Below are 26,656 nucleotides of genomic sequence, written 5' to 3'. Positions count from 1 at the left end.
TTGCAGTAGCATGTTATTTTGAGAAGACACAATAAAAAAGAGTAATCCCCAGATAGTTAATTAAAAGGCTTTCTTTTTGCCCTACAAAGTCATATTTTTAGCATAAAAGTGAGTAGAAAATTACAGTTTTAAGCTTATAAATGCTTAGACAACCAAGGCAGTCTGCTGTTTCGTTTTTGATGGGTTTGGTTTTATAAAATATATAGCAAAAGACACAGAACGAACAATCTTATCCCAGTTTATCTTCATCTTCCTGAAAAAGGACTTCAATCAGAATTCTATAGATATCAAATTTATCCTTTCAACCTGTAAAGATGTAAACAAGTTTACCACATGAAAGGCTCAGCTTTTAACCTTCAAGAACTCAAAGCTAAGAGGCAGTCTAGTTCTGAAAGAAGGAGTGTTGTATGCCACCCTAAATGTACCTCATCTTGGGAGTTTCTGGGGTGAGCACTGATTTGGCAGCAGGTTGGACACATTAAACACCTGGGTCTGGCCTTGGCACGGGCCTCAGAAAGGAAGATGTGTCATTTCCAAGCCTATTTCTTCAGGTATAAAAGAAGGGGTTAAACTAAGTGATATATATATATACATACATACATACATACATACATGTATGTATGTATGTATATAGGGTCCTCTCCTAAAATAACTTTGGCTTGGATGTAGTTCTAAGATTTTTATCCAACCTTCCCTGCCATTTTGTCTATGAATTCTTTTTATGTAACAGTTTTAATTCTCTTAACTTCGCTGCCATTCTTACACCCACCTCTCAAACACCGAAGGTTCTATATTAAGCTCACTTAGCCCATGTACTTTAAAAATATGAAGTGAAAGAACACTAATAAGGAACAATATTTAAGGCTTTTTTTTTTTATTTCAGCCAAGGAATGATGCATGCTACAGATTAATCTTTACTTTTCCCCACTTGGTTTTTTTTAAAGAAAATCCACCATTTCAACCCCCAATAAACATGGCACTTGTTTGATTCTTCCCCTTCTCATTTACTCCAGATTTTCAAGTGTTTTCTTCAGTAATGATGCTTTCTCCTGCAGCTCAGGTCTGCTGTCTGTCTCCATAGTGGCCAAAGACTCAATCAGGAGCATTCTGCATTCAGATGTCAAACTTTCCCACTGTTTAGATTCTAAATGAGAAAAAAAAAAAAAAAAGAAGAATCCTTAATAGAATAAGACAAATAAAGAAAACCACTCCCCCACCCCAAATAACCATAAAGTAGCCCCTTGATTAACAGAGCAGTATATAATAATCACAGGTTCAATACGTGTCTCAAAACTCAGTTATTGACAATAGCCTGAAAGCACATTGGTGGGAAGATCCCCTCCTTCTCACATCTATAGTGGGAACAAAGAGACATGAACTACAGTCAGCAAAAAGGGAAGGACTGTCCAGGAGGTATGAGGGCAAGGCACACACCAGCAAAACAGTCATTTCAACAGTAATGACAAAAGGCCAGTAAAAAAAAATATGCTCAGTTAAAAAAAAAACTGAAAAACTTTCATAATCACAGTGTCAGTTTAAGTAGATAACACTATTACTTTTTTGGTTAAAGAAAGCATTTAAGAACTATTTACATACTGAAAGTTTAAAAATAAGAAACTACATCAAATCTTATTTATAAGGCTGACCCTTTCTAGTGATATGGCTTTAAGCATGTTATTTAGCCATTCACCTAACTTCCCTCACCTAAGACACGTAAAGTACATACTGGCAAAATGAGAACTCAGTAACATGGCTAAGTGCCTGGCTCTTTTATTTCAAAAGGTAAAAAAGGGATTATGTGATGTTTGGCATTGCCAGCCTGCTCGATGGAGACATAAGAAAGGTATTTTAATTACTAAGCAAGAAAAAGAGAAAAGTAGAAAGAGCAAATACAGTTGTGGAGAAAACTGTTGTATCTACTACATTCTTAATCCATGGGATTAAAATTAAAAAAAAAAAAAAAAAGAAGAAGAGGGAAAAGAAAATAGGCCTCATTCTGAAGCCAGCAACAAATACACTGCTGGTGAATGTACACAGTGAGTTGTACTATACATGTCCAATTACTTCCTGTAATTATCCAATATTAAATCGGAATTCACAAAGCAAACAAAAATTTTATTATAACTATAACTTACTAATTAACTACAGGTAATCAACTGAGTACAAAATTTAAATGCTCAAATTTTCATGGTTTTAGCTTTATATATTTTATTTGCATGTTAATTTATTAATTTGTATTTTAAAGTAGAAGCAAAGCAGAAAACAAAAATCTTCTAAAACATATGCCATAAAGTGTCCTGGATTGCTGGTCCTCCAATTAGAGCTATCAAGAACTCACCTTCAAGTTTTTTAAGCAGTAATTCTATCACAGATAAAGCTTCTGTTCTCACAGATGAGTAGGTCTTATTTTCTAAGAAGAAAATCATACAGTTCATACATATGCCTTAAAGACAGAGCTTCTAAGATTAAATTGTTATTGAAAGAAAGATGTTCAGAAATTATAACTTCATGAAAAGATACATCTGGCTGTTTTGCTGCTTTTTTTTAAAGAAAGATTTCCCTTACCAATTATCATCAAATATTTGAAATGTACTACATGTTCAGCTTCGGGGGGCTAGGTGGACTGTCAACCAAATTATACCCAATCACCACAACAAATGGTAATAGTTAAGGGACCCATTTTAGATGTGGAAGATCAAAAGACACTGTCTGAAACACACAGTTATCTTCCCATGACCCTCCTCATTTTACCAATGAACACTGTGTAACCTAGCATTTGGGCCAACACAGGGATACCTAGAACCCTGCAAAGACACATTTGTTAGCTACCAGCTTTCTATTCATAAAAAAAGCATGCTATCTCCAAGGCCTGCAACTAAAACACACTTCACAGGAATCTACTTTTTGTCATAGCATCGAGTTTACAGTGAAATTGTCTACCAAAAACAATGACATATCACTAAGCCCACGGTAAGGAAGGAAGTACTACAAAGAATGATGGCAACCTGCCAAAAGGTCATCATCTTTGAAGGAGATTCCACTAGCCAAATCTGGGACAATCTGAGTAACAAATTAAGAAAAACAATTCATTACAAACCATCGGAAGGTGGGGGAACAGAAGGAATTCATGAAACTAATAGACAAAAAGATAGGGAGAGGAGAAGAATCTTGCTGACAACAGAATACCAACTAGCATTCTCGTACATGCAGAGAAACTGCGAGAGTTGAAAAATCATCTTAGAAAAACTGCTTCAGGGAAGAATCACCAATGCATGCTAACTCTAGAAGTTTGAAGAAGAAAAGGTATTTGCATGTTCTTATAGTGTCTTCTCACAGACTGTTCACTAGATGCAGTTTCAAAGAACAGATAATTTGAATGGTCTTAAAGTATGTTCCTACAGGCTGCTTATTAAACACAAGGATACAAACAACTACACAACAGAAAAAAATCAATAGTAATCAAAGTCAGCATCACGAATCAGGGAAGATAAAATACTGTGTGCCTCTTGATGTAAGGAAAAACACATCATCTATGTAATGTCCCAACTGGGAATTCATAAACTGGATCTAATCACGAGGAAATGTGAAATGACAAATATGTAACATTCTATTTTTCAAATAGGGAAGTAGAGGAGATTTTATTCCTCAAAATCATCAATGTCATACACAAGCAAAAAAATGCAGAAAAAGTGTTCCACATTAAAGAAGACTAAAAAGATATAACAACTAAATTTAATAAATGATCCTGGACTGTACTCCTTAATGGAGGGGCAAGGGGATCCCATAAAGAACATTACTAATTTAATTGAAACAGTTAGAAATATGAATGGTAAGAATTTGATAAGAAAATACTGCATCCATATATCTAAATGTAATAACTATACTGTGGTTAATAAGAATGTGAATTGAAAAGTTTAAGAATAAAGGGCCACGATGTTCAAGTGGTTCAGAAAAAGACATGTATGTAGAGGTCTAAAGGAAAATGGGATAAAATGTTAACCGAAGACTGAGTAAAGTGTATACAGATATTATATGAATTATTGTAGTAACTGTTCCATAAGTTTGAAGTTACTTCTTAGTAAAATTTTTTTAAATATTTGTCTCAAAGGTCAAGTCTAGGTGATAAAATCTATAATAAATTCGGATTAAAATATTCCAGTTTAGGGGACACATGAAGTGTGTAAGTAGAATAGTTCAACAGTTGCCCCGGAGAAAAGGAAGGGGACACTTGAGGCTCAGTTCCTTAGCTTTAAAATTCGGACTACTTAGGTCAGCAGCAGTGACACACACCTATAAGTAACCCAGCTACTTACTTAGGAGGCTGAAGCAAGAGGATCAAAAATTTGAGTCCTGAACAACACAGAGACCCTGTCTCAAAGGACAGAGTGCTGGGAATGTGGTTCTGTGATGCAAGACCTGACTGGCATGTGTGAAGCCCTGGGTTCAATCCCCATCGTGGCAAAAAAGAAAATTCAGGACTACTTTGTCAATTTCAGGTTACTGTACTCACCTAAAGAATATGTGACTGATTTACATGTGTCAAGGAGAATTTCAGCCAGAGCCTCAGGATCCGCGTGTTCTTCTTCCAAAAGCATTAACCTATATGAGTCAAAAACAGCGTAAGAATGTGACTTATGAAGAACCACTTAAACACCTTCCCGTGGCAACAATTTCTGTGTGTGCTACTTTATCATGTCATTTTAGCTACTAGTTTGAAAATATATATGAATTCTGCTGATTATATATAGAATGCTACTGGGCGAGGGGGGGAGGCAAAATATAAAACCAGATCATGAAGCAAATTACCCCTGAAAAAAGGCATTCATTGACTGCAGGATGCCTAACTGCACTTTCCATGTGCTGAGTCTTAGTCGTTCACACATCAACTTGCACAGTTCCTGACGATAACAACCTGCAAAAAAACAGTGGAAGAGGAAAGAGTGAAGGAATGAAAAAAACAAATGAGGGACAGAGAAGAGTAGAAAGAATGAACATGTGCAAAGGGGAGGAGGGGTGAAGCGTGTGATCAAGAGAGAGAGGATAGGGGAAAAGAAGAAAGAAAAAAGTGCAGGGAGGGGGACAATAAATCCCTTTAATTAAAGACATGAAATTTCCTCCAAACCTTCAGCATGATGTGCTATCCAATTTCCAAACAAATTTCCTTGATCAGATCTTCTACCCACAAAGGTATATCTAATGCTTCCTAAGTGTTTGCTTTCAAAGCATTTCATTCTCCATGGAACTGAGACAGCAACTTAACAATGTTCCCCTTTCCTTTTAAAACACGTAAATGACTCCAAAGAAAACAGGACTCTTGAGCTCCCTCTAGAGGCTCACAAGCTTTTGACAACTGTAGGTTTACCAAGAGTCAACAGTCCTTTGTAACAAACCAGTTGTGCCAGCTACAAATGTTATTATAACTATATAAATAGTATCATACTAAGGGATTAATCAGGAATATAAAATTCAACAAAGGAATTATTTTTAAAGGACGTAGAATTTAATAGTACTTAAATGTGAAAACAAGGAGAAGAGTAAAAATTTAGAATTTTGCACTAAAATTGCTTCATAAATGTAATTTCTTTAAAGAAAAAAAAATCACAGAAATTGCAGATGATACATTATGAGTAAGATGTATATAACTAGTGTGTAACAGTAAATTCTCAAATGAAAGCTTTGTACATTTTTATGTCTTATGTTCAAATAAACTCCTTCTGTTTGTCATATTTTTAAGTACTTCCCTTGAACTTTAACTATTGACCAAAGGTTAGTAGTCCTAAAGATGTAGATTTCCACTACAGTCCATAACACAACTCACATATTTTGTACAGTATGTTCTAGGAAATCGTTCCTACATATAGCAAGTATGCTGTATATGTAGCAAGTTCACATCAAGAACATGCTCTAGGGCTACTGGAGTGGCTTAAGCAGTAGAGCAACTGCCTAGCAAGTGTGACCACCAAAGGAAAAAAAAAATGCTCAAAGAAAACCTAAAGTCTGATTTAAGATGTACAAATCATAAATAATGAACAAAATACTGTTTATTTTCTTTCTTTTTTGGCTATACTGAGGGTAACTCAAGTGCCCTATATTTGCTAGGCCAGCCCTTTTTGCTTTGGTTATTTTTGAGACAGAGTCTTGTATTAAGCTGGGGCCAGCCTGGACCTCAATCCTCATATTTGTGCTTCCCCACTTAGCTAGGATGGCAGGGATGCCCAGCTATTGTGCGCAGCCATCGGTGAGATGGGGTTTTGTGATTTTTTTGCCCAGGCTGGCCTTGAACCGCAAACTTTAAACGAGGTTTAAGGCCTTGTGAAAGAACTTCAAACTACAACCTGATCCAACAATCCAGGGTTACAATTTATCTAATCCTCTGAAAATATGTACAGCTCTGAACATTTCTTATTCATGAGTTTCTCAGTGAAGTACATTTCATTTCCTAACTGAAGACAACAGGCCACTGATTTTGAGATGAAGACTACATTATTAAATTTTGTGGATTACTCAGAACAGAGTTAGGATCACAAAGAAGAGTTAACAGTTCTTTTCATACCCAAAAACTACTTACATAAAATGTATCATGGTTGTTATAGCCCCAAAATCCTATGCTGAAGTCCCAACTCCCCATACCTTAGAAAGTAACTGTACTAGAAGAGTATGGTCTTTAAAGAAGTCAGATGGGGGCTGGTGGAACAGCTCAGGTGGTAGAACACCTGTCTAGCAAGTGTGATGCCCTGAGTTCAAGCCCCAAGTACCACTCCCTCCCCACAAAAAAGTTACGAAAGAGGTCAGATGGGTGGGTGCTAATCTAATACTAATCCAATATGGCTGGCTGGATTCTTTACAAGAACAGGACAGAGAGACACAGAGGGAAGACTGTCAGCCCTTCACAAGCCAAGGAGAGAAGTCTCAGAAGAAATAAAACTGCTGACACCTTGATTTCAGACTTCTACCTCCAGAACTGTAAGAAAATAAATATCTGTTTTTTAACCCAACCAGTCTGTGATACTTTGTTAAGGCAGACCTAATTAAAAACTGTAACGATCAATGAGATTTGCTGCTGCAAGAGTAAAATTTATATTGGATAATTCTCACTGTTTATCAATCAGGCTTTGTAAGAAACAGTAATATGCTATACAGAAAATCTGTGTTCTCACTGAGTGACCTCTGGTTATGGCACTTCTTCAAATGCAGTTCTGGTGCTTACGTTGGGTTTCCACGTTCCGAGGCCAGGCTTTGCCCAGGCTCTCGAAGGCACCCAGCAGAGACTCCAGCTGCAGCTCCCTTTCCTTCTCATTTTCATCTTCAGTTTTAGTTGTCCGAACCCCCATGCTTTCAAGTGAGTTCTAGGACATTATTAAAGAAAAAGTAAAGCAAAAGTTAGTATTTTGTTCTTCAAAGTTACAAGTATCCTATAAAAGCAATCAGGGTACCAGAATGGAGATGTTGAGTGAGAACTAAATGCTAAGTTCTCTACCATGAGTTTTCCTATTTTTAATAAGAATCTGTAATAGGAATACACATCTCTAATAAATTTGGGAAATACTGTAAAATAATTATGTAAACAGAAGTGGAAAAAAATACTGTAGATGTAGTATTTTCAGCACAACAAAAAAAAGAGATCTGCATTTGAATAAAAAATTTAAGAACAGAAGGAACTCGGTAATGATCCAAATGCAAACTCTTTCTTGATCCATTAGGAAACAAGCTAGAAGTAATTCAACCATCTAGCTGGTGACATAATCTATTTAAAACACAAGTCTCACAAATCTGTACACTACATTATGTACATGATGTGAATTACTTAAAGCAGCCTTATTACCACAGAAAACAACTATAAATTAGGAACACAAGAAAGATTATTTAAAATATATCATGCCCACAAATAGGTAAGCTGCACCTCTCTTTCTTTTCATTTCTGTATCCAAACTTTGGAAAATGATTACTCCATTTTCCAAATGAAACCAAAGTTGCCTTTTTTTTTTTTTTTAATCTAAATCCTCCAGTGTACTGCAGAGATAATCCATGTGACACCTGGGGCTCCTTCACTCTGGGATGCTTGCAAGGCAAAGCTAATTATGACACAAACTGTTCATTCACTATGAACCTACTCTCTTCTCCTCCTCTGGAGAGAAAATAAACGTCCAGACAAGACTATTTTTCCTAGCCTCATCTGCCAGGTGTGCCTATGAGGTTATTATAAGTACTGGCCAGTGGGGCATAACTGTAAGTGCCACGTAGCAGTTTCCAGAACATTTGTTAAGACAGGCAACATTAGCACTGTGATCTCTTTCCCTTCCTTCATCTCCTCTTGGGATCAGGAAGATGATGGACACTCACTGGGGACGGCAGTTGGGAGCTTATAAAGAGCCAGCATCACTGAAGACTGTGGGGCTCCCAACTATTAAGTGGGAGACAATTTCTATCTTGCTTGAAGCTGTGATATTTTGGGATTTTCTGCTAAACAATCCTAATAAAACAAGTGATCAAAATACTGGAAAATCTTTTTAATTTTTTTTAAGGATAAACCAGACCTGAGAGGACACAGGTGGTCATTACCTTCTTGATGAGAGGTATGACAATGTCAGAAAACTCCTGGAACCTGTCTTCTTTGGTGGCCTTCAAGACATCAGCTGCACAGCTGATTGCTACAATCTTGTATTTCAGATTCTCTTTACAACACTCCTTCAAAACAGCCTGAAGAATTTCATTTGTGCTGGGTTGATTGGGCACAGACTTTTGCAGTTCTGCACTACAGATCCACACAAAAGCATCAGAACAGTTAATAAAGACTGTGCTTTAAGTTTCCAGTTAAGAAATGGCATCTTCTGTCAAAGAACATTTACCTGCAAGCTGTCACCACACAGGCAATGGCTTTCAGTAGTTCTTCCTGAAGGGTTGAAAGATGAGGGAACATATTAAGCCCACACTTGTCACGTTCTCTACACTATGACTGTAATTTCCTCAGGAATATTTCATAATGGTGACAACAAAAATCAGTAAGATTCATCTTATCATTAATGCACTTCACTGTTATAGGCACATCCACCGACTTTTACTCCAAACCGTGAGTTATCTTCATCTCCATTATAAAGACCTGAGAAATGATGTGACCAAGGTCACATGGCAGGAGTATCAATCAGAATTACATCTGACTCCCAATCTAGTACTACTTACACAACACTGTATGGGCCATTACTGACCTTCACAAAATATAGCAGCTCAATACACACTGTCACAATCCCAGACTCCCCACTGAGTGCTCACTGTACACATCTTACTACAGCCATTATGTAAAAAATACTTTCTGGCCAGGTTGTGTGGCTAACGCCTGTAGTCACAGTTACTTGGGAGGCAGAGATCAGTAGGACTGTGGTTCAAGGCAAGCTCAGGGAAAAAGTTAGTGAGCCCCCTCCCCCCACCACCACCTTAACAAAGAAGCTGAGCACGGTAGCACATGCCTCGCAGCCTGGCTACACAGGAAGCATAAGTAAGAGAATCAAAGTCCAGGCCAGCCCGGGCAAAATGCAAAACCCTATCTAAAAAATAACTAAAGCAAAATGGGCTGGAGGTGTGGCTGAAGTTGTAAAGCCTGTCTAGCAAGCATGAGATCCTAAATTCAAAGCCCAGTACAGCCAAAAAACACAAACAAACAAAAACAACACTTTCTAATTCACATTTTCAGCCCCAGGATAAGAAGCAGCTTTCCCTGCTACTCAATTTCACATCTCATCAATCCTGACCTATTTACAAAGTCAAAGGTCCAAAATGGCAGTAACGTGGTTTAAGAAGTAACTTGTAAGGCTGAATATGCACACATTTAATCTCCAGCATTACTATGCATTATTCATGGACACTGGGCCACACTTTGAGATGAAATGTCACAGATAAACAGGCAAAGTTTACTCAAAGTCACCCACTGTCTAGGAAATCTGGCTTGCAAAATAATCTACCTGAAGTCACAAAACCAGATTCTTATTTTTACAGAAAATGAAAGAGGAAGTCATAATCCTGTAAGGATACCTTCACTTTAACTGGGCACGAGTGTTTCCTTTACCTTTCCTGCCCATGTTCTCCCAGCCAGGCCTTGAAGCAGTGCACTCAGAATCATTCCCAGATAGGGAGGTACCAAAGAGCTGGTTTGTTTTGCTATCGATGCCATGGCAATTGCACCCTGGGCTTTCATTTTCCAGGACTGAGACTGTAAAGCCTTCTGTGTAATGGTGATCAACTCCTGCAGGTATAATCGAATGCCTCCAAAGGAACCTAAGTTTAAAACACCAAGGTGACAGGAAAAACCAAATGAATATTTTTCTAAATCTGAATAAAGTCAGTGGCATCAGTCTTTTAAAGCAGTGATTTTTCAACTGTCCAAATACGTCTCTCTCAAAGGGGAAGACAGTGAGGATATGGCTTCTCTTTACAATACTCCGACTTCATAAACTTTACTATATTCTCAGGAGGGTGCCATGCAAATGGTTATCATCCACTAATATGTATCAAGATAAAAACACATCCTAGAAATACTACTATAAGATAATACTTTAAAGCAACATAAAATTACTGTTAGACTCTTAACTAACATTAAGTAAAGCTCTGCTTTGCTGGGCAGAGTTTATATTCTCTCACATAGGTAGCAACAAGTCAAAGAGCCCTGAGTGCCAATCTTGTGAACTTAGATGTATGGATGGACTTAAAGTCCTGGGAAGGTAACTATAGAGGAATATATGCATAAATAATGTGTGTAAAATATTCTGGCTGTGGTTTCCTAAGAAACAGGTTGATTCACAGGTACCATTTACTAACCAGGTACATTTTCCTGCCACACTTCAGTCCACAAGTTACATTCTTCTTTTTCAGATTTCTCCTCATCAGCAATTTCATGCATGCCTAGAAATGCCAAGGGCAGAACTTCTTTGGCATGGTTCTTCAGGACATCAGGGCTGTATCGTCCAATGGCATGAATAGTCAGAGCACAGGAGGTCTTATAGAGAGGTTCTGAAGAGGAGGAAACCAAAATTCTTATGACACTTACTATTTCTTAGGGTAACTGATTTAAATAGCCTATTGCTCAATGCAAAACAATTGTAGAGTCTATTAGAAAAGTTTCTAGCAGGAATGGGAAGGGGGATAAAAGAGAATGATAGTGGAGTGAATTCAACTAAGATATATTATAAGAAGTTTTATAAATGTCACAATGTACCCCCAGCACAACAATAATAAAAAAAGAAAAAGTTTCTAGCAAGGCACTGAGTAAGAATTCTATGACCTTATTAGGTATTGTTTTATTAGGTTAACATCTAAATTAAAGATGACATAAAACAGAAAAAGACTGGTACCTTCTTTCTCCATGTACCAGCCACTGAGCTTCTGCAGCAGTTTTTCAGTGCTGCTGTCCCGTGAGGTCTGAAAAAGAAACAATCCTAGTTATTTCTTCATAATTACCAAAGAGTTTTACTTAACTAAAGAAGAAATTCTACTCACCCGAACTAAATGGCCCATGGCAAATGCACAGGATTTTTGAATCACACTGTTCCGGTCTGTCAGACCACTAAGCAAAGCACTCATAAGTTTACCTATCAGAAATAAATGATAAAAATCTGATACTTGGTTGAGCAAATGTTCTTCTATATTCCCAAAATCAAAAGAAAAAAAAAAAAAAAAACTAAGACCTGTAACTAATTATTTTATTTACTCCATATTAGTTTAGATTTCTTTATTGTTATTGTTTATACTATCTACTTTGCTTCCTTTCACTTGATATAAAATTACAGATTAATCTGTGTCTAGAATATTGTGAGTAAAGTTGCAAAAATGACAGTAGATACATAAAGTTCACTAGCCCCACCTAGGAACCTAAGAAGAGGGAAATGCTGATGTCATGCTCACTATTGGGCTGCAGGCTCAAGTGGTAGAGTGCTTGCCTAGCATGTGTAAGGCCCAGTACTACAACAAAAAGAAAAAGTGTGTATATGTATGTGTGTGGGGAAAGAGAGAGAGAGAGAGAATGAACATGTGTGTATGTGTATGTGGAGAGAGAGAAAGATTAAGCATTAGCCATAAATGGTCCACAAGTCCTACAGAATAAGAGATGCTTTTGCCTCTTATTCCATAAGAAACAATAATCAAACACTTGCAAGACAGTGAAAACTTGCTGAAGTCTACAGCTCCTACAATCAAAGACTGGGCGAGGGGATTTGAGGGGAAAAAAGCATAAGCGTATCTAGGTATTTTTCCTTTTAAAACTTTGTCACACATGATAGGGCAAAAAAATTTTTTAAATCCTCACACATCATATAACAAACTCACCTGAATAAGGTGTTAGGTCCTGGGGACACTGAGTAGTTAAAGACACGATGACACTGGCACAGCCTCCCTTCAGGGGTACAAAAGCAAAGGTCTAAATCTGATGGTCACAAGGTTCTGTCTATCAAGCCATTTGTTTAAAAAATATGAAACAAATGAAGCCTAACAGCCCCTCCAGGACTCAATCTAGAAATAGGAAAACTTATTTTAAAGTAGTAATTGCAGAAACTTTTTCCAAGACCTCCAGCAGGAAAATGAGTAATCAGACACTGTGAATAACAAAGAAGTAGCTTTTCATGTGTCCAAACATATTCATCGCAGGGCTTTGTTTAATTTTTCTTTTAAAACTGAAATAGTCAACTGAGGCCAATAGGAGAAGGGGACCAGGAACTAGAGAAAAGGTTAGATCAAAAAGAATTAACCTAGAAGGTAACACACATGCACAGGAAATTAATGTCAGTCAACTCCCTGTATAGCTATCCTTACCTCAACTAGCAAAAACCCTTGTTCCTTCCTATTATTGCTTATACTCTCTCTTCAACAAAATTAGAGATAAGGGCAAAATAGTTTCTGCCGGGTATTGAGGGGGTGGGGGGGAGAGGGAGGTGGTGGGGGCAGGCGGGGAGAAATGACCCAAGCATTGTATGCACATATGAATAATCAATCAATCAATCAATAAAATAAAAACCTGAAATAGTCAGATGCTTCTTGATGGACTAAAATAATGTTATAGCCATACAACAAGAATGTTATATGGCCATTTCAGAAGACACTGTAGAAGATATAGGCACAGAAAATATACTGGAGGGAATCCAAAATATAATGAGTTTTCTCTGTATGGCAAAATTATAATCATTTTTACATTTAACTTTCTCGTTATATAAATGCTAAAAGCAACTGATTTTGTCATGAGAAAAAATGTGAGCTATATGTTGTTTTAAAACAGGACAAAGCTGGGCATGGTGGTGCACATCTGTAATCTCAGCACTCCCAAGACTGAGGGAGGAAGACAGAGTTTGAGGCCATATATAAGTAGCAAGACCTGTCTCCAAAAAAATAGCAAAAAAAAAAAAAAAAAGGAGATTAATTAAGGTGGGTGTCTGATTCTTGTAAGATCTCACAAAGGTATTTTTCCTATCCACATAGCTGCTAACCCGTCTATGAAAAATTCTAATTACAACCTAAAACAATCACTCCCCGACAACAGGGTGAGCATCTCCATCAAATGACAATAAAGGAGAACCCAAGGGCACATATATGGTAACCAGGGAACAGAAATGATTCCACTAAAAAAGTAATACAGCATTTCTTAAATTGGTTACATGTTTTATTTTCAATTCAGTAATTAGTGTAACCATAGTGCAATACAAAATGCTTAATGGAAATATTAGGTTTTATAGAAACATGAATTTCAAACACAATTTTTTGTGTCCAAGACTAACAAAGGTACACATTTCCTTTTGTGAAAAATACACTGTCTTACCTTAGTTCCAAGACCTACACCACTTCTGATCAGTTCACATAACCTTGGAACTAGTTCGCCCAGCACCGACACATCAAGATATTGCAGGCACTTTGGGAAAAGAATAAATATAAAGACAAACCTTACCAAATAATGAAGTAGCACACCTTTAATTACAACCTACCCAGTATCAAATATATATCCACTAGATGTGACAGAATGGTGAAAAAATACTGGTTTGATTTTGCTCTGATTTCAATATTTAAACCACTATTTTACTACAAACATTCACCAATAGCTTAACATTAAAAACAGAACAAAACAAAAATAGTGTAAAACATCAATTTACAAAAGGAGAAGATAATGACTAGCCAAGAATAAAGGATCTCTCTAGGCCTACTCCTTCTTTATTAATCCATGTTTAAGGTAAAAGCAGATATTAAAACTGACCTTCTTCAGTGGGCCTACCCTACCAAACCACCCCATAATAAGTCAACTTTTTACATAAATTCCCTTACAGTTTGCTCTATTTTTGAAAATGCAAGCACATATTCTATTACTAATAGCATACCCATGTGGTATTTGCTAACTATTCCTATTTCTTTAAACTTTACTTTTCCCCAAAAACCCAACTAAGATACAATGTCCTTAGATCAAATTTTGGTCTAATAGTTCTCTAGCAGGCATTAACAGAATAACAATTCCTCTTGTCCAGCTTTGTGAACTGCTTAGCAAAACAGTTTCCAGTAGCTCACCAGTTCTTAGTTAACCATTGTAGGGAATGTCCAGCAGAATTAACTCTGCCAAAACTCTAGGAACTTTAGAACTCAAAACCTCAAATTGCCATGCGGCTCTTCACTGCAAATCCTTCCTAAGCCTAAAACATCTCACCACTGCTCAGTTCCCTTCACCTACCTTCTGTGCCATCCGCTTCACTAAGTACCTCTAGCTTACCAAAGGCAACTCTCAGGCAGAGGCCAAAAGCTCTGAACCTTTCTAAACAGGCAGACCAAAAGATAAGTAGACATATATTTACAAAGGAATCTGTTAATATGTTGTTCTCTCCTGTAACTCAAATTTAGACTAATTCTAGTACTTGAACATTTACTTTACTTAGTAACACAGAAGAAAAAAATTACTTTAAGAAAAAGCCACCATAAAGACGTCCAATTTTTATGCATCAGTTAAAAATTTAAAAATAAGTATTTTAAAAGAAAAGATTGGAATCATAATAGTTGGACGTATTCTTTCAGTCCCATCCATTTAATGTGGCCTGAAGTCTCTGAAGACTTACACCCTTCTCACTACATATAGACACTCACCATGTTGATTGTTTCCATCATGGGAGACGATCTGGCAGCACTGAGTCGAGCACTATCCATCGCAGCCTGAAGAACAAATTCAAGTCACTCAGGATAGTCAATTAGTTAAGAATCAGTTGCAAAGTTCCAATGAGAGGGTCTTATTTTAAAACTTTTTAAAATACTTTTTAAAAATAATCTATAACAAAGTCAAATATATTTCTAATTTTAATTCCTTCTGATTCACACTCAATTTACCTGTAGAGGTAGCTTTTCACTAAGGGTCAGAAATTCAGACAATAGTCAGAAATTCGGACAATAGTCAGAAATTAACATAGAATGGGGATTGAGGGTACAGTTCAGTGGTAGTGTGTGTGCTTAGTAAGCGCAAGGCCCTGGGTTCAATCCCCAGCATTACAAAAAAAAAAAAAAAAAAAAAAAAAAATTTAACACTGTATGACCCTGAGCAAGTCAAACCAGCCTTCCTGAGCCCCAGGTTCCATCCAACTAAATAAAGGTATAGACTAAATTTTTTTAAAGTTTGTGTCAAAGTAATAAAAATTTATACCTTTAGTTCTTTAACTGGGTAATGAGGCTTCATATCTACAATGGTATTTTAGTCAACTACACTGGACAAAAGGTTAATACTACTCAGAGAAAATAAATACATAAATGAAAGAATTCAGGCATACTGAAGTGACCTGGCTAAAGCTACAAGGTTTGAAGCAGAACTTATGTACCCTCATTCAAGTAAATGTTCTATGGGAATGGTGGTGGGTGATCTACTGCTGGAAGAATGATGAATGGAGAACACAGTATTAGAGGAAAAGAGTAAGTTATTAGAGTAGCTTGGTAACTTAAAAATCAAATGGCAAACAGAGAAAATGTATTGTATATGACAGGGGCTTAACAGGTCTAATAAAGGAGGGGAGGGTTAAAAAAAAAAGCCATCCAAATAGAAAACAGGCATGGAATAGAAACACAATGCACAAAAGAAATCTAAATGGCTAACACATTAAGGAAATATAACAGATACCACATGTACAAGAAAACGTAAAACAGAACCATAAGAATGCTGATTATCAGATTGGTAGCATTCAATGTTAGCAAACATGTGGAGAAACAAGAACATTCATAGTCTTTAATGTTACAAAACCTCTCCTACAAAAATTAAAATCATCTGACTATAGAATACTATGCACACACATTAAAAAGAATGAAACAAATCTAGATATAGACATTATGTACTGCTAAATTTTTAACAGTGATTAGTAGAACAAAATTCAGTCTGATTCTATCTTAAAATTAGTATGTATGGTTGATTTTGTTGACTATGACTATAAAAGAATTTGAGAAAAGAACCAGAAGAACTGCCAGCAGTGAGAGCCCTAAGAGAGACTGCTTTCTATCTTTCTGTGTTGTTTTCATTTTGCTCAGGAAATGTTTCATATATAGTTTTCAAAACATAACTCTGATCAAAGATAAGATAAGCACCAATATATTTGAAAAGTAGAGTAATGTGGACTATGTCAAAGTCTAGGTACAAATCCTTTTTACTTGTAGGGCAGGGGTTAGTCCATAGAACTCTAAAGATGTGGACACAAATTTCTCCCCCATTCCCCAAAAAAAAAACTATACAAAAAACTGTGAAATTTATTTTATACTAATGCATTTTTAAGGTGAAGATGTCCATTTCCACATGATTCTCAAAACAATGTATGAGCCAAATTCCCCATTCCTCCTAAACTAACAGAACACTACTGCACCTAGTGTGCAGGAGTGGTAGTGTTATTCCAGTCATGGAGCTGTCTGAGGACACTAAAGGTTTATTCACACGGACGTCATATCTTAACAGGGTCATCCTCCACTAGTACTTACCAACATACTTGTGCTATTGACTCACCTTTTCTTGATCTGTAGCCCGGAGGCTCAAATAATTGAGAACTTGGGGCTCCAGTACACTTAAGGATTCCAGCAAAGCTGGAATGAGTTTTGGTGCATGTGGTTTCAGCATGGCTCCTGCACTTTTGCTGATCTTCACAAGGGTGTTAATGCTATAGACACAGAATACAACTCCTAAATCCTTTTACCAAAAATAAGAAGCCTTACAATTCCAATCATGATGCTCTTCTGCAGTTTATTGCGTTCAGGCACACGCTCACATGCTTACACAGCCTGGTCCTGGCAATTTTTTTTGGAGGGTGGTGGGGGGGAGGTAAGATGGGAGGGGAAACAGTGCTTCAGACTGAACCCAGGGCCTCCAGTATTTTGGCACTTTTTTTGTGAGGAGGCAGGGGTATTAGAAATTGAACTCAGGGCCTCAAGCTTGCTAGGCAAGCATTCTACCACTTGAGCTATGCCCCTAGTTCTTTTGATTTCAGTTTTTTTTTTTTTTCCTGATAGGATCTCATGCTTTTGTCCAGGCCAATAACTGTGATCCTCCTACCTCTGCCTCCCAAGCAGCTGAGATTACAGATGTGCACCATCACACCTGGCTTGTTTTTGAGATAACAGTCTAACTTTTACCTAGGGTGTCCTTGAACTGCAATCCTCATGTCTCTGCCTCCCAAGTAGGTGAGATTACAGGTGTATACCACCATGTGTGGTCCTCCTTTGCCACTTTTCCTTATAGTCTACATCTATTTTAATAATTAGCATTTGTCCAATTTTATTTCATTTGCACCTCTCCCTTATATATTCAGGCACAATTTTCCCCATGTCATTGAATTATCTGAAAATATACCCTGTAACTAAACATCAGTACGTATTGCTAAGTGACAAATACTTTTTTACTATAATCATAACACCATTTTTTTTTCTTTTCCTTTTTTTTTTTTTTTTTTTTTTGGTAGTACTGGAGGTTGAACACGGAGCGTCACATTTGCTAGAAAGGCACTCTACTGCTTAAACCATACCATCACCCCTTTTTGCTCTGGTTATTTTGGAGACAGGGTCTCACTTTTTTGGCCAGGCCAGCCTGGACCACAATCCACCTATTTTATATTTTCTGCTGAAGAAGAGATGATAGGCACATACCACCACACCCAGCTTTTTTCCATTGAGATGGGGTCTCAAAAACTCTTTAGCCTGGGCTAGCCTGGAACAACAGTCTTCCCAATCTCAGTCTCCCACATAGCTTGGGATGACAGGACCATACCACTGTACTCAGCTATTGGTTAAAATTGAGTCTCCCAAACTACTTGCCTTGAACTGCAATCCTCCCAATCTCAGCCTCCCAAGTAGCTAGGATTATAGATGTGAGTCACTGGAGCCTGTGTAACACTATTTTCATACTTTGAAAATACTAAATAACTTTTACTTATCATCTAACATACAAGTTTCCCTAATGAGAATGCTACCATGAAAATATTCTGACTCACAATTTTTCATAAATGCTTGGGTCACCTCAATGGATTCTCCTCAATCTATTTATCCATGTTTTTAACAAGCTAACATCCAAACAAGCACCATTTGTAAGTCAAAACAATACATTTACTTTATCAACTGATCCACACCTGAGAGCTCGAACTTCTGTCACAGGACTCATCATTCCTTTGTCCAGAAGGCAAGGCAGAAGGACAGCGATGGTTCTCTGGCCAGCTACTCCTTTGGCAGGGTCACACATTTTCACACAAACCTCACATACAAAAAGTATGTACATTAGTGAAACTGACCTCTCAACCAATAAAGCATTCCTTTAACAAAGCACTTTTTACTTCACTATCAGTGGAAGAGAACAACTCTACTCTGTAAGACACTATATAGTATAACAGAAGAATGAGTACGAGTGTTGAGTCCTAGGTCTGACTAAACACAGAAGCGTGGATTGCACTTTACTCTCTAAATTTTGATTTTTCTAATTTGTGTAATGGGGAACCAAAGAGTTAAAGATGAAATGAGAAAATGTGCAAGAAAGCACTTTGAAAACTTAGTTTTACTACTTACTAATGATGTGACCTGTGGCAACATTGATGCGATTACAATGTAAAAGTCCCTGATAAATCACAAAATCACATTTAAGTGACAGACTATTTAGTTTCAAAAAGCTTGCCAATCTCATAAATAAGAAAGGAGGTAAGAGGAAAGATAGATGTCACTTGATCTAAGTAAGCCATGTGTCCTCCAGGGTTAGGTGAAAGTTATACCTTACGGAAGGGCATGCAGAAAGAAGCACCATTTGAAGAGACTAAGGCTGTACTGTACTCAAAATAGTAGTATTACAGTGTAACAGCACCCTCTTTCTCATCCCTTGTTAATAGCAGTGAACTAACCATGCAGCCAATGACATGTTATCTCATGACTAAAAAGAAAGCATTATCAAGATCACAGAACCCTCCCCACTCCATATCTACTGTGAGAAGGGAGTTCTCACCTTGCTCAGAGTTTTCAGAGCTAATTCTGCTGCTTTTCGTACAGATTCCTAAAAATGAGAAAAGTCTAGCATCAAACAAGTTGTACCCTGCAGTGTACAATTAATTGCCTCAAATCCTACATATGTTTTCGTGTGTGTGTGTGTGTGTGTGTGTGTGTGTGTGTGTAGTTTCATTAGGCTCTTTGCCCATCAAGGAATATATTATCATGCTGCATTACTATTTTTAAATAATTAGGTATGACCTATTTGACCTTACAAAAACTTAGTTGTTAAGCATAACAGTTCAGACACAAATATAAGACCTGGGAGGGATTCTGAAAGACTTACAAAATTTCTAATAAATATCCCAAAAAAAAAAAAAAAAAAGCCTAAAAGTGTCTAATTTTAAGAATATCAAAATACCTAAAATTTAAATTGTCCAGTGCTATAGTCTGGTTCTGATTGTCCCCAAAAGGCTCACGTGTTAAAGGCCTGGACCCCAGAGGCTCTATAGAACCTTTGACAGATGGGGCCTAGTAGGAGGTCCTCGGGTCACTGGGAGTGTGCCCTTTAAGGCCTCTTTGTTCTTCTCTTTGCTTCATAGCAATGAGGTGAGTGGTTTTGCTCTACCACACACTTCCATCATGATGTGTTGGCCCTGCAGGAGGCCAACTGATCACAGACTAGAACCTTCAAAACTGTGAGCTAAAATAAATCTTTTCTCTTTATAGGAGTGTTATTTGTCCCTAATCCAACAGCATCATGAGCTCTCAAGTGAAACAGTCCGGCTGTAACCACATTTGTTTTTTTTGTTTGTTTGTTTGTTTTAATTTTTATTTTATTCACATGAGCATACACACATTTGTTTTTAAGGTCAATTCAATTTATATCTAAAGATACCCAACATTTATAAGATAATTATCTCAGATATTTTGTTATAGTAATGTGAAGCTGACTAAAACACTCAAGAAAAATTCAAAGAAATTCTTCATTAATCACATTTGGGGATGACTGGCTCATTTTATGAAACAGATCTAAGTACAGTATGGTATCCAAAGTCTAAGGTTCCAAGGAGAATGCCATCATTTTTCCCATAATGCCACCCAAGTTCCGCTGAAGACATGCTGCCTTTCAACAAATCTGAAATTTTTACTCTATCACTTCAATTAAGCACATTTGCTTTTTTACCTTGCTTTTTTTTAAGGCACAACTGCTTTTTGGGACAGAGATTTTCACAAATTTAAGGGCAGGGAAACAGCAGATAGCAAAATTATTTAAACACTGCTGACAATATCATGGGACTGACTGACAGTTTCATTGAATGAACTAAGCTGCATGTGCATGGTAATTAAAAATTTTTGGTTTTGAAATTTCTTTTTTTAATACTTAATAATTTTTGGTCAAAACCATGTATAAAAAATCTGTGAATGACAGCTTATTGCAAAGCTATTATGAATTATTTCAAAATAGCTATTTGTCCTTAATCCAATTGCATCATGAGATCTCAAGTGAAACAGGCTGTAACCACATTTATTTTTAACGTCAATTCAATTTATATCTAAAGATACCCAACCTTGCAACTTCACAGACACATCAATGATAAAATTTGGGGAAGATATTATGGTTCTTAAAACTGTCTGAAAATAGAATTTTGAAATATGTAACATTTAATAATTTGGGTTTAAGCCACTTTATAAAGAAATGTAGACTCATTTCTATAATACCTTGATATCATCTTGCACTCTAAAAAGTGTTTCCCAAATTTCTGGAAGTTTATCAATGATGTCATCTAGGGGTCTTCCTCTCAATAAATCATTCAAAGCTAAACAGCTGAAAATAAAAGGTTTGATTTCAAATATATAATCAAAAAAGCTAATATTTTACTGAGACATTCATATCAAACAATAAAGTAAGATTCTATATATATTTCCAAACCTAATGCCCTCACCCCAAGACAGTTATAACTATTCTGTTAGTACCTTAAATATATCACATACTAGGCATTTACAAACATCAAATGTTTGTTTCCCACAACTATAATATAACCCTTTGAAATGATACACCATTTTTTACTTACCAGTGTACCCTTAGGGGATAAAGTACACTGCCAAGCATGTAATATGTACTGAATGAATATAAATTGCATATATAAATGCTATTCTATAAAGTCATAAAAACATAAATATTTCTTGACACCTATCAATTTAACAAATCATCTTCAGCTTTTTAAATTTCATACTTATATAACTTAGGGAAACCACTGATCAGCATTTAAATAGTTAAAGAAAAATAACTGTCTAACTCAACCAAAAATATGCTTTTTAGTACTCTTAACATCTTCTTACACAAAGTAAAAAACTTAGAAATTCAAGGGAAACATTTGAGTTCTATTTAACTAGTCTTCTATTTCCAAAGTGGCACCTGGATTCTCGAACTCTCCACATGTTGCTGGTAAGGTTCTTAACCAAGTCTTGAAGAATTTCCTTTAAATACTTATCCACCTAATGAAAGCAAAAGAATAAAATTAAAAATACAAAATCTACCAACAGCCAAATTATTGATCTCTCAACCATACGGACCCTTTTCTGTACTAAACAGCCAAAGTGTCTCTCTAGGCCTCTCAGCCTACATTTTTCTCCCTACTTACTGTCACAGTAATCGCTGTAAAATACAAAGCTGATCCTCCTATTTTCCTCAGTGCATGAGAGCAAAATCACATCACCAACTTGGGTATGCATATAAAGTCCACTATGACTGATCTAGATCTACAGATATATTATTCTGCCTCACCTGCACTCCTTGGCACATAATACCTCTCTATATAATATCATGTCCTACTTCCTTGATTCTTTTTGTTCCTGAAGATTCCTAGGCCACTCAGAGAAGACTGGCCTCGAGGCTCTCTTCTGTTGCCATAGCACCTTAAGGTGCAGATATTAGACAATACAACAACTTCACCACTCCACCTCACTGGAGAACTCAAGGACAGGGATAGTATCTCAAGCATCTTTGTGTTCCTGGTACCTTCCACAGTGTCTGGTTCAAAGAGAAATATAATGACTACTCAGAATGAAAGGTGAGTTTGATCTTTTAAGCTTGGTAATAAATAAAATCAGTATACTATTTTCACACTAATCAATCCAAAGACTCATAACTTATGACTTTTTTATTTTTACTTGTAAACATGTTTTGTTATGCTCATTTATATGTTAAAAAACCAAGACAGAGAAGTAAATAACTTAACTAAAACTAAACAAACTAATGCTTTCCTATGTCCCTTCTATCTTCATAGATAATCTCATCACTACAATGCTTTCCACCTTTCATCCACTCAGAGATGTCATTCACATCTCAAGAGCCCAAGGCTGAGTGAGGCCTGAACTCAGATCTACATGGTCCAATGACCTATTAGGACTTGGCTGACTGAGAGGTACCACATACTCTCCTAGAGCAATGGGAACTCACTGAACCTTCAAAGCTGAATGCTCAAGTCCCTACCATGATGAACAAAAATACACTCAACCTAGTGTCAGATAGAGGAGGACAGGTCTACACTATGTGCAGGAGCTTGTAACCCATGGTAGAGACGATGGACTTTATTTAAAGTGAACTGCAAGTCACAGACAGTGGCACATGCCTATAACCTCAAGTACTCGGAAGACAGAAACAGGAGGCTCAAAAATTCAAGGTGAGCCAAGACAATATAGCAAGACTCTGTTAGAAAAAATGGGGATGGGGGTGCCTCAGGGTGTAGATCAGTGGTAGAGCATTTGCCTACCATGTATAAGGACCTGGTTCAAATCCTAGCACCACAAGAACAAAGTGAACTACAAAGCCACTCTAGGATTTTAACTCAAAATGGCACAATCCAATTTCTACTTTTAAAAAATCACATTTGCTACTGTGCAGACAGTTAAGTAAAGGAAGGCAAACAGAAGAAAAAGATGATGATTATCTAGTCATCAGGAAAGAATTAGGGAAAAAAAGAGAGGTGCTTCAAGGAACACTTTGGAAGCAAAATGAACAGAAATTGCAGATGGACCAGGTGTGGAAAGGAGTAAGATACAGACAAAAATCAAGGGTAACACCAAGTCCCCTGGCTTGGGTGAAAGTGTGAACAGTGAGGCAAATGGAGTAGGAAGGTTGTTTTTATAAAGTCCTGTTCTGGACATGTTAGGTTTATGATATCTTCATACTCAAATGAAGATGTCAAGCAGACAATTAGATATGCTAGTCTGGAACATATACTGCTTCTGAGCCAGAAATACAGGACTGAGAAACATCCCAATAACAATGACATTTATAAGCCTTGGAATTGATATAAAGAAAACTAAAAGACCAACAGCTACTCAGGGGCAAGCCCTGAGGAATTCTAATATTTAAAAGTGGGACAGAATATGGGAAACAGGCAGATTATAGAAAACCAAGAGAGAAAACAATATTCGAGAACTGCCTGCTTCCTTGCCTGTTTCCCCAACTAAGAAAATTCCTTAAAGGTAGAACTGTAAATAGCTCTCCATGGCGCCCATAATACCTATCAACATAGTATTCCATTTGTGTAAATATACTGTCATTCTATTCCCTTAACACCCACCCACAAGACATTCAGATTGCTTCCTTTTTTGAGATTGCTTTGAAAGAAAAAAGCAAGGAATGAAATAAGGTATATTTATTTTAAACAAATAAGTATACAAAGTAGAAAAGAAGATGAGTACAGGGTTTAAATCCTTGAGGGACCACAAACAAGCTACTGTATTTTCCTCACAAACAAGGGAGGGGTTCATAGCTACTTACCATTGATTTGTCAGTGACCAATGCATTCCAAATACTTGTCATGGCCTGTCGAATGCCAAGATTGGGATCAAACTGGTAACGATAAAGACGAGGGACCAGCTGAGGCAGAAAAGGAGCCAGTTGTTCTCCAGCTCTGGTAGCAATTACATTAAACCCAAAAGCAGCACCCTAAAAATAACAGTAAAATGATCAAATGGAACATATTAAATACATGAGGACCACAAAATCCTTCCTCCCAACCTTGTTCCTAAATACAGTCTAATTTACTGGGTGTCTTAACTTCCCCAATATTAGCAGTTGTGTGGTAGTTTACCTCTCAGGTACAGCCATTCACAAAACGCACTACACACCAACTGGACTATCTGATAATGTAGCATGCCTAGTTGTAGAGGAAGTAAAAAATAAAACTGTCCAGTGAGGCTGGGGTATAGCTCAGTGGTAGAACACTTGCCTAGCATGAGTGAGACCCTGGGCTCAATCTCTAACACAACTAAATACAGAAAACTGACCTGTGATGGCAACTCACCTTCCTTGAGTTCCACATTGCATGATGATTGGCCAGATTCATAAATTTATACACCAGATCTGGCTGACTAAGATCACTTGCCAAAGAACACAGCTCCTTATACGTAGAAAGGCCCTGGCTTGGAAACAAAAAGAAGTATGCAATATGATATTTCTCTAACTTCTGCCTAATCCAAATTACACCCCAATAACACTACACCCTTTAAAAATTGTATTTTCAATTCAACTTATAATATTTAGTTTTCTCATCACTAAGGAGACAGACCAGTAGGTTGAGAAGAATATAAAAACCATATACTTTAATTACCAACAATTCCTGACACCCTCTAAACTGCTGCTGATAAATAATCTAAATGCACCTGCATGTGCCATGCAAGTGGAGCTCTCATCACCTTGGAGGACAACTCAATAATTCATTATATTATGCATAAATCTCTCTCAGAATCATGAGAGACATTTGAAGACAACATCCGTCCTCCCCACCACTCTAATCCTAATGATAACTTTGAGTCCTGTTAACGAATGAAAAACAGTATTTGAGTCCTGAATGAAAAATAGTATTTGTTCAAATATCTGATCATTTTGTGTTATGACAAATGAGCCCTTTTCAAAAATTCTGAAGGAAACCAGAGGCAATGGCTTGCACCTCTAGTCTCAACTACTCAGGAGGCTAAGGCAGGAGAGGCTCACTTGAGCCCAGGAGCTTGGGGCCAGCCTGGATAACATAACAAGACCCATCAAAACAAAATAAACAACAACAACAACAAAAAAAAAAACACCTCAGAAGGCATCTATAAGAATAAGTGGAATGAGAGCAACTTCTGACGTGAATAGTGAGCTATAGGAGAGCATAAAGACATACCAACCTGCACCTTTCTCCTGTTGCAGACACCACAGCAAAACAGAGAAAGTTGTACACATTTGCCTGACAATCTTTTTTTTTTTTTGCAGTTCTGGGGCTTGAACTCAGGGCCTACACCTTGAGCCACTCCACTATCCCTTTCTTGTGATGGCTTTTTTCGAGATAGGGTCTCGCAAACTATTTGCCTAGGCGGGCTTCGAACCATGATCCTCCTGATCTCTGCTTCCTGAATAGCCTGGCATTGCCTGACAATTCTTAGAGGAAAAAATTAGTAATAGTATAACCACACTGGAATAGTGATAAAGCTCCAGGAATAAAACTGAAAAACTCAATTAGTGGATTCTAAAATACTGAGTTCCCCTTTAAAAAACTAGGTGCACTGAAGGCCAAGCTATATTGCCAGGTTCCTGCTCAGGACTCAGCTGCCTGAGAGCTGACAGCTCTCACCCTAGTCTCCAAGAACTGTCCTCAGCCTGAGGCCACAACCACACCCCCTAAAAGAACCCCATTACTAGCGGCTAGTCACTGAGGTGGCACAAAGCCTATGAGGGGAACACAAAGGCCCAGGCTCTGTGCCGCAAAGCAGGACAATGCTGAAGGGCATTCCATCCCGCTCACAGCTCCTGAAGAGTTCAATATCTGATGAGGTTAGGGCAGCAGTTCAGCACTGTCCTCTGCCATCAGCTCTATCCCACCTGCTCACTCCCCTAAACAACCCCCTGGGAACTCTTCAAAAAACTTCCTGCATCCAAATATCTATCTCAGAGTCTGTTTCCCAGGAAACCTAATTTAAGACAGAAGGCTTTTTCTGTGTGTTTCTTTTTCCACGAACAAACAACATCGCCTAACAGGGTAGAAATCAACTTTATGATTGCTCTACTTAACAGAATGAAAAAAAAATTAAGGTATTTATTAGTAATTGATCAATGGATTTGGCACACTTACCCATCAGGTGTTTTGCCAAGGCCTCCCCCTTGAAATACCACTGTCTCTCCAGAAACTTCATGCTTAGCTCTAAACCAAAATAACAAAGAGTTTAAATTAATGTCAAACTT

The 26,656-nt window shown here is 37.3% G+C and overlaps 1 protein-coding gene across 8 annotated transcripts in view; it reads right to left on the bottom strand.

The window, feature by feature from the left end:
• Nucleotides 1-857: 857 nt before the first annotated feature.
• Nucleotides 858-26,656, bottom strand: part of Ecpas (Ecm29 proteasome adaptor and scaffold) — a 106,823-nt gene continuing 81,024 nt past the window's right edge. For all 8 annotated transcript variants that reach the window (XM_020173812.2, XM_020173809.2, XM_074051263.1 and 5 more), the window contains 22 exons: nucleotides 26,547-26,615; nucleotides 24,741-24,858; nucleotides 24,215-24,382; nucleotides 21,842-21,921; nucleotides 21,145-21,250; nucleotides 19,442-19,489; nucleotides 18,585-18,706; nucleotides 16,973-17,123; nucleotides 15,091-15,156; nucleotides 13,790-13,879; nucleotides 12,310-12,376; nucleotides 11,485-11,576; nucleotides 11,340-11,406; nucleotides 10,807-10,998; nucleotides 10,058-10,266; nucleotides 8,847-8,890; nucleotides 8,560-8,752; nucleotides 7,208-7,346; nucleotides 4,807-4,912; nucleotides 4,511-4,599; nucleotides 2,339-2,410; nucleotides 858-1,144 (listed from right to left, as the gene is read on the bottom strand). In XM_020173812.2, the coding sequence (XP_020029401.1) occupies nucleotides 1,005-1,144; nucleotides 2,339-2,410; nucleotides 4,511-4,599; nucleotides 4,807-4,912; nucleotides 7,208-7,346; nucleotides 8,560-8,752; nucleotides 8,847-8,890; nucleotides 10,058-10,266; nucleotides 10,807-10,998; nucleotides 11,340-11,406; nucleotides 11,485-11,576; nucleotides 12,310-12,376; nucleotides 13,790-13,879; nucleotides 15,091-15,156; nucleotides 16,973-17,123; nucleotides 18,585-18,706; nucleotides 19,442-19,489; nucleotides 21,145-21,250; nucleotides 21,842-21,921; nucleotides 24,215-24,382; nucleotides 24,741-24,858; nucleotides 26,547-26,615 (2,428 nt within the window). In that variant the 3' untranslated portion in view covers nucleotides 858-1,004. The remainder of the gene's footprint in view (nucleotides 1,145-2,338; nucleotides 2,411-4,510; nucleotides 4,600-4,806; nucleotides 4,913-7,207; nucleotides 7,347-8,559; nucleotides 8,753-8,846; nucleotides 8,891-10,057; nucleotides 10,267-10,806; nucleotides 10,999-11,339; nucleotides 11,407-11,484; nucleotides 11,577-12,309; nucleotides 12,377-13,789; nucleotides 13,880-15,090; nucleotides 15,157-16,972; nucleotides 17,124-18,584; nucleotides 18,707-19,441; nucleotides 19,490-21,144; nucleotides 21,251-21,841; nucleotides 21,922-24,214; nucleotides 24,383-24,740; nucleotides 24,859-26,546; nucleotides 26,616-26,656) is intronic.

This window comes from Castor canadensis, chromosome 13, assembly GCF_047511655.1.
Source record: "Castor canadensis chromosome 13, mCasCan1.hap1v2, whole genome shotgun sequence".
In the NCBI taxonomy this organism is placed as follows: domain Eukaryota; kingdom Metazoa; phylum Chordata; class Mammalia; order Rodentia; family Castoridae; genus Castor; species Castor canadensis.
Note: the sequence above shows the minus strand (reverse complement) of the source record. Positions and strands in the feature narration are given on the sequence as shown.